The sequence below is a fragment of the Nomascus leucogenys genome, chromosome 14, assembly GCF_006542625.1.
Source record: "Nomascus leucogenys isolate Asia chromosome 14, Asia_NLE_v1, whole genome shotgun sequence".
NCBI lineage: Eukaryota > Metazoa > Chordata > Mammalia > Primates > Hylobatidae > Nomascus > Nomascus leucogenys.
In genome coordinates this window covers 12,198,718-12,211,341 of record NC_044394.1, presented here as the reverse complement: position 1 = coordinate 12,211,341, position 12,624 = coordinate 12,198,718, and the positions used below count along the sequence as shown (strand labels likewise).

Genomic DNA, 12,624 nt, shown 5'->3' with positions numbered 1-12,624 from the left:
TGCTTGAGCTCAGGCAGGAGTTTGAGACCAGCTTGGGCAACATGGCAAAACTCTGTCTCTATTTCTTTTAAAAAGATTAGAAGAAAAAACAAGTTACTTTGCTGGGAAGCGAGGAGCACCTCTGCCCGGCTGCCCCGTCTGCGATGTGGGGAGCGCCTCTGCCCGACCGCCCCGTCTGGGAGGTCTACCACGGAGGCCAGAAGCAATGTGGGGGCTGGACGTGGTGGCTCATGCCTGTAGTCCCAGCACTCTGGGAGGCTGAGGTGGGTCGATCACTTGAGGCTAGGAGTTCGAGACCATCCTGGCCAACATGGCGAAACATATGAAAAATACAACAGACAAACCAACCAACCAACCCAGCGACAACAAAACAGTTCTACCCTGGAGTCATACTCTAATTTTTTCTATTTTCCTCCCTTTCTGATCCTTTATCCCACTTTCTTTTTCTTCCTCTTCCTTCTCCTTCTTCTTTGTCAAAGAGGATTGAGTTATTATCATTGATCCATACAAAGTCCCTCTCTCATTTATTTTCTTTAATTCCCACTCCCCATTTCTGTTCCCCGTCTTCCCATGTGCAACCTTCCTAATATGTTTGATATGCATCTTTTTGTTCGTATGTATTTTTAGAAAATGTTTATTGTTTTGTGTGCAAAAAAAATTAATAAAAAAAAAAAGAAAAAAAAAAGTTACTTTGCTTGGCCAAGATTATATGGCAAGTTGGTAGAAGAGAGAACAAAACTTCCCAATTCTCTTTCCACCTGTATGTCAGATCACCATTTAGATTTAATTTTAGACAAAATGCCCCCAACCCTTTTTTGTAGGATGAGCACTATGACGAAAGAGTATGATTCTGGGAATTTCCCAGTTACCTGGGAAACTGACCCTTGTTTGGATTTTACAACACCGAGTACAACAACTTACTAGACTGGAGACTCTTGGGAGGCCGAAGTGGGCAGATCACCTGAGGTCAGGAGTTGGAGAACAGCCTGGCCAACATGGTGAAACCCCGTCTCTACTAAAAATACAAAAATTAGCTGGGTGGCTGGGCACAGTGGCTCACGCCTGTAATCCTAGCACTTTGGTAGGGGGAGGTGGGTGGATTACTGGAGGTCAGGAGTTCAAGACCAGCTTGGCCAACATGGTGAAACCCCAACTCTACTAGAAATACAAAATTAGCTGGGCATGGTGGTATGCACCTGTAATCCCAGCTACTCGGGAGGCTGAGGCAGGAGAATCACCTGAACCCGGGAGGTGGCGGTTGCAGTGAGCTGAGATTGCACCATTGCACTCCAGCCTGGGCCAAAAGAGCAAAACTCCATCTCAAAAAAAAAAAAAAAAAAAAAAAAAAAAAAAAAAAAAAAAAATAGCCAGGCAACATGGTGTGTGCCTATAATCCCAAGCTACTCAAGAGGCTGAGGTAGGAAAAACTCTTGAACCCAGGAGATAGAGGTTGCAGTGGGCCGAGATTGTGCCGCTGCACTCCAGCCTAGGCAACAGAGTGAGACTCTGTCACCAGAAGAAAAAAAAAAAAAAAAAAGAAAGAGAACTTGTACAAGAGACGATGGGGTGCACCTAGCCCAAGTGAGGCTAAACATGCCAGGCTGTTGATGTCTGTGATAAACAAGACTAGATCTGGGAAGAGAAAGTTATGGTTCCAGGAGTTTGGTGTGAAATTCAACTCAGATGTGTTCATTAGTGGTAGTTTGGAGGCCAGGTAGTATGCATCTCCACCTTTCCTAGGGAATGTCGCTGATCTATAGGCTATGTATCCTGATGACATTAACTTTCTCTTGGACCCTTCAAGATGGGGGGACAGTTTAGTTTACCCTTATTAAGGGTATAATTGCTGTAAGTCACTCAAAGGACAGAAATAAAAATTCCATTCTACAAAACAAACCAGCTAGAGACCACATTGCATCCCCTTCCCATGCCAGAAGCTTTCACAACTGCCACCCCTTGCAATTTACTGGGGTAAAATACACTTAATTTCATCATATGGAAAAAAGTCGGCCTGTCTCTCACACACACACACACACACACACACACACACACACGGCAGTAGTGACTCTTACCTGTATATGGCTTTAAAAGCCTTTTGCTAACCCAGCCCCTTGTTGGGCTATCATCAAAAAACTGTACATGAACACGGACTGATTTCCCTTTCTCGCGGATGAATGTTCCATCAAAGGGGTGGTTGTAAACCAGACAAGGCCACCAGGGGTAACCCTCCATCTTGGCCCAAACCAAATCTCCTGGTGAGAAGTCACAACTGTTGCCAAAAGGAAATACATAACTTAGTTAATATTTGGTCAAGTTTCCTTAAAGGCAGTTACCTACAAATAAACAATTCCAAGTCTTCTGGCATTAATATTGAAGCACAGAAATTTTAAAATAATTTTTAAAGTCAGACATTCAAGTCATTTTAAAAACGTATGCAAGCTGATATCATAATGCATATTAACTATGAAGACAAACACAAATATAGTTATGTTATTAGGGTGAGAAACTTTCTCAGAATCAAAGTTTAAAAACCATGGCAGAATTTTGGTATAATGCTGATGGCAGGAAAAAGGCATGGACTCACTGTATATGCTCTCCATATTAGTAGCACCTATACGATATGGTATGTACATATCAGAAACAGGATCTAACTCACAATATTATTATAAAGCATACTGATTATATAATTTACTAATCAGGTAAATTATCTAATTCATTAGAATTGCTTGGAATCTTTTTCCAGTTACACTCCTATGTATTCCAAAAGCTACCTAACACTCTATTACCCTCCCCCTCCAAACTAGTTATGGAAAAACTCAAGTCAACAACTGAGGGCCTAACGTGCCAGAGTATATATTGCTACAAAATCAAAAACAGATTTTGAATCTTCACAAAAACAGATTTAGCCCTATGAGTTTTCAGCGGCAGGGGGGAGGAATCTAACAGAATACAGAAGAGCTACCTATCAGTGATGGGGAGGCCACAAACTGCTGATAATCCCTACCTATTAGATACTAGGCCTGCTTAAAGGTTTCACAGAATAACTTCAAAATTAAAAGATGCACATAACCAGAACATTTTAGACATTTTAGAAAAACAATTAGCCAGTTGAAACCACATGATTTAGACCCAATCATGGAATATAAAGTATCCCTTTCTTCAAAAAATGTAAGTATAGGCCGGGCACAGTGGCTCACGCATGTAATGTGAGCAATTTGGGAAGCCAAGGAGGGAGATCACTTGAGACCAGGAATTCAAGACCAGACTAAGCAATATAGTAGGGCGTGGTCTCTACTTAAAATTTTAAAAAATTAGCTGGTTGTGGTGGCACACACCCCTGTAGTGCCAGCTACTTTAGAGGCCAAGAAGGGAAGATCACTGGAGCCCACGAGTTTGAGACCAGCCTGGGCAACATAGTGAGACCTTGACTGTACAAAAAAATCCAAAAACACTGATGAAGTGTGGTGGCACACACCTGTAGTCCCAACCACTAGGGAGCCTATGGCAGGAAGATTAGCCTGAGGGGGTTGAGACTGCAGCAAGCCACAGTCAGGCCACTGCCCTCCAGCCTGGGTGGCAGAGCAAGACTCTGTCTCCAAAAAAAAAAAAAAAAAAAGTAACTCAAGTTTCTGACTGAGACCTGAAAGGTATGTGCAAAAAAGACCTCATTTTAAAAGTTTTGGGCTGGGCGCGGTGGCTCACCCTTGTAATCCCAGCACTTTGGGAGGCCGAGGCGGGCGGATCACGAGGTCAGGAGATCGAGACCACGGTGAAACCCCGTCTCTACTAAAAAAATACAAAAAATTAGCCGGGCGTGGTGGCGGGCGCCTGTAGTCCCAGCTACTCGGAGAGGCTGAGGCAGGAGAATGGCGTGAACGCGGGAGGCGGAGCTTGCAGTGAGCCGAGTTCACGCCACTGCACTCCAGCCTGGGCAACAGAGCAAGACTCCATCTCCAAAAAAAACAAAAAACAAACAAACAAAAAAGTTTTATACCGATAACTATAATATGTAATCAAGTTTTCTTTTTTTTTGGGGGGGGGGGACAGGTTCTCACTCTGTCACCCAGTCTGGAATGCAGTGGCATGATCTTGGCTCACCACAACCTCTGCCTCCCAGGTTCAAGTGATTCTCCTGCCTCAGCCTCCCGAGTAGCTGGGATTACAGGTGTGTGTCACTACTTCCTGGCTAGTTTTTGTATTTTTAGTAGAGGCAGGGTTTCACCGTGTTGGCCAGGTTGGTCTTGAACTCCTGACCTCAAATGATCCACCCGCCTCAGACTCCCAAAGTGCTGGGATTACAGCGTGAGCCACCACACCTGGCCTTCTTTTTTGTGTGCGTGAGACAGTCTTGCTCTGTCGCCAAGGCGGGAGTGCAGTGGCGCGATCTCGGCTCACTGCAACCTCTGCCTCCCCGGTTCAAGCGGTTCTTGTGTTTCAGCCTCCTGAATAGCCAAGACTACAGGCACACGCCATCACACCTGGCTTATTTTTGCATTTTTTTGTAGAGTCAGGGTTTTGCCATGTTGGCCAGGCTCGTCTCAAAACTCCTGACCTCAAATGATTCTCCCGCCTTGGCCTCTCAAAGTGCTGGGATTACAGGCGTGGGCCACCATGCCTGGCCAAATAAAGTATTTTTAACATATAAGTTAAGCATTCTAGTTTTATTCCAAAGTAAATACAGTATGCTCAACAAACATATCCTTGGGTTCCAGTCCAGATTCAACCAACCTAGATTAAAAATTTTAAATCAAAAATTTAAAACTAATAAAAAACAGTGACCAGGTATGATGGCTCACACCTGTAATCCCAACACTTTGGGAGGCCGAGGCAGGAGGACAGCTTGAGCCTGGGAGGTTAAAGGTGCAGTGAGCTGTGATCACTGTACTGCACTCCAGCCTGGGCAACAGAGCAAAAGACTCTGTCTCAAAAAAAAAGGAAAAAAAATACAAAATTTAAAATATAGTTGAACAACTAATTTCAAAGCATTTACATTGTATTAGGTATTGTAAGTAATCTAGAGATAAAGTACAGGGGAAGATGTGTATAGGTTATATGCAAATACTACATCTCATAAGGGATTTGGACATCCAAGGATTTGGGTATTCACAAGGGGGTCCTGCAACCGATCCCCCTCAGATACAAAGGGAGGACTGTAACTTTAGTCTTAGAAAAGGGCTGTTACTTTAGAACTTTGTCATGTGTAAAATACAGTATAAATTGTTTTAAATGATGAGTGAGGTCTCATGCTTTAAAAGGTCATTAGAAAAGAATTATTTCACCGGGCGCAGTGGCTCACGCTTGTAATCCCAGCACTTTGGGAGGCCGAGGCGGGCGGATCACGAGGTCAGGAGATCGAGACCATCCTGGCTAACAGGTGAAACCCCGTCTCTACTAAAAATAAAAAAAAAATTAGCCGGGCGTGGTGGCGGGCGCCTGTAGTCCCAGCTACTCGGAGAGGCTGAGGCAGGAGAATGGCGTGAACCCAGGAGGCGGAGCTTGCAGTGAGCCGAGATCGCGCCACTGCACTCCAGCCTGGGTGACAGAGCGAGACTGTCTCAAAAAAAAAAAAAAAAAAAAAAAAGAAAAGAATTATTTCATTTCTAAGCAAGCAATTAAAAAACTCTTCAATTTGTTTACAGGATAAATGTGCATCCTCACTAGGAAAAACAAGTTTGTGTGAAAAGCTGGATCCAACCATTATCAGTTTTGAAATAAATTCCTTTTTGAAATAAAATATTAGAAACATAAGCATTTAAACAAAAAATTTTGTTTTTCAACATCATTTTATCCTTTATATACCATTATACTTACAGAATCTCACACATAATTTCTCTGCTTTTAAGAAATAGCAATATGGGGCTGGGCGCAGTGGCTCAAGCCTGTAATCCCAGCACTTTGGGAGGCCAAGGCGGGTGGATCACGAGGTCAGGAGATCAAGACCATCCTGGCTAACATGATGAAACCCCGTGTCCACTAAATATACAAAAAAAAATTAGCCGGGCGTGGTGGCGGGCGCCTGTATTCCCAGCTACTAGGGAGGCTGAGGCAGGAGAATGGTGTGAACCCAGGGGGCGGAGCTTGCAGTGAGCCGAGATCGCGCTACTGCACTCCAGCCTGGGCGACAGAGCGAGACTCCGTCTCAAAAAAAAAAAAAAAAAAGAAATAGCAGTATGGGCCGGGTGCGGTGGCTCAGGTCTGTAATCCCAGCATTTCGGGAGGTCGAGGCAGGTGGATCACGAGGTCAGGAGTTCAAGACCAGCCTGGCCAAGATGGTGAAACCCCGTCTCTACTAAAAATACAAAAATTAGCCAGGTGCAGTGGCAGAGGCCTATAATCCCAGCTACTTGGGAGCCTGAAGCAGGAGAATCACTTGAACCCCGGCAGCAGAGGTTGCAGTGAGCCAAGAACATGCCATTGCATTCCGGCCTGGACGACAGACTCTGTCTCACAAAAAAAAAAAAAAAAAAGAAAGAAATAGCAGTATGCTGGGCCGGGCGCGGTGGCTCACGCCTATAATCCCAGCATTTTAGGAGGACGAGGCAGGCGGATCACACCTGAGGTCAGGATTTCAAGACCAGCCTGGCCAACATGGCAAAATCCTGTCTCTACTAAAAAAATACAAAAATTAGCTGGGCATGGTGGCAGGCGCCTGTAATCCCAGCTACTCAGGAGGCTGAAGCAGGAGACTCCCTTGAACCCGGGAGGTGGAGGTTGCAGTGAGCCCAGATCATGCCACTGCACTCCAGCCTGGGTACAGAGCAAGACTCTGTCTCAAAAAAAAAAAGAAAGAAAAAAAGGCTGGGCTCAGTGGCTCATGCCTGTAATCCCAGAACTTTGAAAGGCCAAGGCGGGTGGATCACGAGGTCAGGAGTTCGAGACTGGCCTGGCCAACATGGTGAAACCCCGTCTCTACTAAAAATATAAAAATTAGCTGGGCGTGGTGGCGGACAACTGTAATCCCAGCTACTCGGGAGGCTGAAGCAGGAGAATCGTTTGAACCCGGAAGGCGGAGGTTGCAGTGAGCCAAGATCGTGCCACTGCACTCCAGCCTGGGTGACAGGGTGAGACTTCATCTCAAAAAAAAAAAAAAAAAAGAAAGAAAAGAAATAGCAGTAAGCTATAAAATGCTAAGACTAAAAATTTTAGTAATATGCAGTTCCTCCAATGCTAAAAAGCTTGAAGAAAAAGAGTACCACTAAACATCCTGGGCCCAGGAAACTGTGGTTTCTGAGCGAAAAAAGATAATTAAACAGGTAGTAAAATGTATTGTGTAACAAAACTAAAAATTTTAAACATTTCTCAAAATTTTTCTTCACTCAGTGCTAACAAACCAAACTTTTTATGTGTGTAAACTTTAATTCTTTAAAGGTAATTTTAAAATTTTATCTGTGGTAATCCTGCAGTTTTCAAGAATGCCAAAATAGGCCAGGTGTGGTGGCTCACACCTATGATCCCAGCACTTTGGGAGGATCTCTTGAGAGCGCAGGAATTCGAGACCAGTCTGGGCTACATAGTGAGACCTTATTTCTACAAAATAATTTAAAAATTAGCCAGGCATGGGGTGGTGTGCACCTGGGGTCCCAGCTACTCAGGAAGCTGAGATGGGAGGATCGCTTGAGCCGGATAGGTCGAGGGTGCAGTGAGCCGAGATCTGCCACTGTACTTCAGCCTGGGCAACAAAGCAAAACACTGCCTGCCACCACTGCTCCTGCCCTCCAAAAACACCTTAAATTATGATTTTAGGATTTTGCAAGTGCTTTTAAAGCTTTAAGCATTTAAGACATTTAAGCTTAAATGTCTGGTATTCTTGGGGTTTTTTAAGACAGTGGGGAAAAATGTTAAGAAGAAAAGCTGACAGCTCACAAAATAAATGTTAAAACTTTGATATAATAAGTAATGACTTTGTCTAAACATACGTTAAACAGATCTTTTGAATTCTGGTTTAAAATCACATTATTTTTGCTTTCTCTTTAGCCCATAATTATGCTGTCAACTACTACTTGTTCCTAAAATATAAAATCAACATTTTCACCAACTTTTTTTTTATTTTTTGGCAGGCAGGGTCTGACTCTGCCACCCAGGCTGGAGTGCATGGCATGATCTCTTTGGCTCACTGCAGCCTCAACCTCCTGGACTCAAGCGATCCTCCCATCTCAGTCTCCCAAGGAGCTGGGACTACAGGCACACGCCACCATACGTGGCTAATTTTCGTATTTTTTGGAGAGACAGGGTCTAGCCATGTTGGCCTGCCTTGGCCTCCCAAAGCGTTGGGATTACAGGCATGAGCCACTGCACCCAGCCTCCCTGTGGATTTCTTAAATAAAACCTATAGAAACACTAACCACAGAGAAAATAAAAGGACAAATTCCACATTATAATCAATAATTTGTTCATCGAAAGATGCCATAAGGCTGGGTGTGGTGGCTCACACTTGTAATCCCAACAGGTTGGGAGGCTGAAGTGGGAGGATCGCTTGAGAGCAAGAGTTCAAGACCAGCCTGGGCAACACAGACCTCTATTATTCAACAACAACAACAAAGCCATAAACTAAATGAAAGAACTCATTGTGAAAGAAGACATTTACATCACACACAACTGACAAAGAACTAGGAAAAAAAAAAAGAAACAGCAAAAGACAAACACTTCAGCACAAGAGGAAATCTAAATGACAAACATTAAAAGATGCTGGGCCAGGCACGGTGGCTCAGGGCCAGGTGCAGTGGTTCACGCCTGTAATCCCAACACTTTGGGAGGCTGAAGTGGGTGGATCACCTGAGGTCAGGAGTTCACGACCAGCCTGGCCAACATGGTGAAACCCCGTCTCTACTACAAATACAAAAATAAGCTGGAGGCCGGGCGCGATGGCTCAAGCCTGTAATCCCAGCACTTTGGGAGGCCGAGGCGGGCGGATCACAAGGTCAGGAGATCGAGACCATCCTGGCTAACACGGTGAAACCCCGTCTCTACTAAAAATACAAAAAATTAGCCGGGCGTGCTGGCGGGCGCCTGTAGTCCCAGCTACTCAGGAGGATGAGGCAGGAGAATGGCGTGAACCCGGGAGGCGGAGCTTGCAGTGAGCCGAGACTGCGCCACTGCACTCCAGCCTGGGCGACAGAGCGAGACTCTGTCTCAAAAAAAAAAAAAAAAAAAAAAAAATTAGCTAGGCGTAGTGGCAGGCACCTGTAATACCAGCTACTTGGGAGGCTGAAGCAGGAGAATTGCTGGAACCCAGGAGGCGGAGGTTGCAGTGAGCTGAGACCACACCACTGCGCTCCAGCTTGGGCAACAACAGTGAAATTCCGCTCAAAAAAAAAAAAAAAAATGCTCAACATGTTTTAAGGCTTAAATGATTCATGGAGTAAGTCCAAATGTCTCTGTAGCTCATCAGACTGTTCATGATTGGATCTCTGCTTAACTTCTCCAATGCTGCCTCCTCCTCCTTTCTTTCATCCTACCCACAATTTGCAGACCTTCCTCTTCCTGAACCAGCTTCCCACTCTCACTATAATCTGTCTAACCCTATTTGTCCTTCTGGTTTCGGTTTACAGAGCTGAGAGCCTAGCCTGACCCGCATCCTCTCCGTCCCCTTTCCACTTGGAGTCTAGAATTGCCTCTTTGCTTTGTCGTGTTCATGGTTGTATCCAGGATCCATAATGCCTAATGCTGTGCTCGGCAGAGTGATCTAGACACTGCAGTTTCTTTAGAAACCTAGTATCAAATGCCCATCTTTCTTGAATACCCTGGAATCCTCTCCATAATGGGAGGTGAAGTGTATACAACGTTTTATGTTTGCAAGTCTCTTAAACTCAACCTCAAGAAACAAATAACATATGCTTTTCAATATGAATGTAAAGTACGTCCTTACAATAAATACACCCGTTTGGTTTGGATTCAACAATCAATTCATGCTCAAGTAAACAATACGTCATGCTTTTCTAACCAGGAGTTTGTTATTGCGGATGCTGGCTCTGTTCCCCACAAGCATATTCTACTAATGCACAACTATATATATTTAAACTGCGGCAAAGGGTCGCTTAAACAAGGGTAACACTATAATTACACTTAGAAAAATCTCGGAATTCCTTTAGGACACTTTAAACTGGATCTAATGGATTTGAAATCCATTACTCAAAACCACTAACTAGCGGCCGGGCACGGTGGCTCACGCCTGTAATCCCAGCACTTTGGGAGGCTGAAGTGGGTGGATCACTTGAGGTCAGCAGTTTCAAGACCAGCCTGGCCAACATGGTGAAACTCCATGGTGAAAAATTAGCCGGACCGCGGTGACGCACACTCGTAATCCCAGCTGCTCGGGAGGCTGAGGCAGGAGAATCACTTGAACCCAGGGGACAGAGGTTGCAGTAAACCGAAAAAGCGCCACAGCACTCCAGCCTAGGCGACAGAGCGAGACTCCATCTCAAAACAAAACCAAAACAAAAAACACTAACTGGATCTCTTATCTTGAATGAGTTATTTTTTCTGAGCCTCTATTTCTTCATTTGTTCAAATAGCGACCATTAAACTTTGTGTTTAATATCTGACAAACGGCCAGGCTCGGTGGTTCATGTCTGTAATCCCAGCACTTTGGTAGGCCAAGGCAGGCAGATCAAGAGGTCAGGAGTTCGAGACCAGCCTGGCCAACATAGTGAAACCCGTCTCTACTAAAAATACAAAAATTAGCCAGGTGTGGTGGGGCACACCTGTAGTCCCAGCTACTTGGGAGGCTGAGGTAGGATAATCTCTTGATCCCGAGAGGCAGAGGTTGTGGTGAGCCAAGATCGCGCCACTGCACTCTAGCCTGGGCAAAAGAGCAAGACTCCGTCTCAAAATATATATATACATATATATATATGTATCTGGCAAACGGTAAAAGCAAGCTTTTCAAAATGTAGCCAGCTGCCCGGATAAAAAGCCCTAAACAGACCAGGCGCGGTGGCTGGCGCCTGTAATCCCAGCACTTTTGGAGGCCAAGGCGGGTGGATCACCTGAGGTCGGGAATTCCGAGACTAGCCTGACCAACATGGAGAAACCCCCCCTATACTAAAAATACAACATTAGCGGGGTGTGGGGGCGCATTCCTGTAATCCCGACTACTCGGGAGGCTGAAGCTGGGGAATCGCTTGAACCCGGGAGGCGGAGGTTGCGGTGAGCTGAGATCGCGCCATTGCACTCCAGCCTGGACTTGAGCGAAACTCTCAAAAAAGAAAAAAAAAAAAAAAAAAAAAAAAAAGCACTTAACTGCCCATAAAGTGAGGACAACTCCCGACAGGCTTCCCCGGGGTCACATCCACACATCTTTGCCCAGCGCCCGATTAAGGCCTCTAAAAGCCCAGTGGTGCCCCACAAAAACTACACTATTTCATAAAATAAAATATTTTCCACTCGACACGAATTTCCACATACGTCAAAATATAGCTTCTATCTTCGTCTCGGTGCACGTGCAGCCTACCTACCGAAGGACCCAGCCGGATCCCAACACTTCGGCTCCCCCCCGGCCCCGCCCCGCCCGCACCCCGCCCAATCAGGCCCGGCGGTCCCCATGGTGACACACCCCCCCGGGCCCGCAGCTCGTGGCCCACCCCCTCGGCGGCCCCTCACGTACGCCGAAGGCCCAACGTCCCCAAGGCGTCTCGGCGACCGCGGCTTTTAACTACCTCTAAGTGTCTACCTCGATCGATTACTGGAGCCCCAACTCACTATCTCCGCGCCGGCCGAAGAGCCTTCTTTCGCACCCCACACCACCGGGCTCTCGGCGTTCGGCCTCCCGCAGGCATTCCTCCTTCCCGCCGCCCCGCCCCGCCCCGCCCCGCCCACCAAGCGGGCCCGGCGCCTTCCCCTTCTCGCCCCACCCCCAGTGCTCCCCCCTCCCACGCCCCCTCCCCACCCGGAGCTGCGCGCGTCGCCCTTTCCTTAGCCCAGCACCCCCACCTGGCGGGACGCGTCTCCTCCCTCCAAAAGGCCCGAACTCTCGGCGTCTTCCCTGCAGCCCTCTTCCTGCACAGCCTCTCTCCTCCGACCCTGTTTACAAGCTACACCCCCAAATGCTCCAGACTCGACCCCTGCACTCATTCAAGCCAACTCTGCGGCCCCGCCTCCTCCGAGTCCAAGGCCAGGCCGTGCACCCTCCAACCCCCTGTGCGAGCCTCCCCTCGCTGGGTTCCAAGCGCCCCGCCGCTATGCCCCTGCATTCGACTCCACCCCCACCCCGCTACCTGGTGGGGGCCGCAGGCGCTGCCGATCTCCGCAGCCCTCCGTTGAGGTTCTTCGCCTTGGGCGGCGACGCGGAGCGCGCCAAGGGCCTGGGCCCAGGCCCAGCCTCGCTCCAGGCCGCATCCCCGCCTGAGGAAGGAGAGGCCCCGGGGGCAGCGGCGGCACGGCCGCCTTCGCGTGAGGCCCTGGTCGAGGCCTTGTTAGCATCACTCAGCGCCGGAGACTTGGGGAAGAAGCTGTACAGGGTGCTCTGTCGCGACATAGCGACAGCTGGCAAGGCCCAACCGATCTGTCGGACGGAGCGCCTACACGCACCGCTTCTACCGCGCGGCTCCTGCTGGCGGGAAACCTGGGGGGAGGCGCGCTCCGCCGGAGGAACCCGGGCCCCAGTGGCCAATCAACAGGCGCCTCGCC

At 47.3% G+C, this 12,624-nt stretch overlaps 1 protein-coding gene across 1 annotated transcript in view; it reads right to left on the bottom strand.

The window, feature by feature from the left end:
* Positions 1-12,624, bottom strand: part of MSH6 (mutS homolog 6) — a 26,838-nt gene extending 14,214 nt beyond the window's left edge. The window contains exons 1-2 of the mRNA XM_030828337.1: positions 12,213-12,624; positions 2,073-2,269 (exon numbers count right to left, since the gene is read on the bottom strand). Coding sequence (XP_030684197.1) covers positions 2,073-2,269; positions 12,213-12,472 — 457 coding nt within the window. The 5' untranslated portion in view covers positions 12,473-12,624. The remainder of the gene's footprint in view (positions 1-2,072; positions 2,270-12,212) is intronic.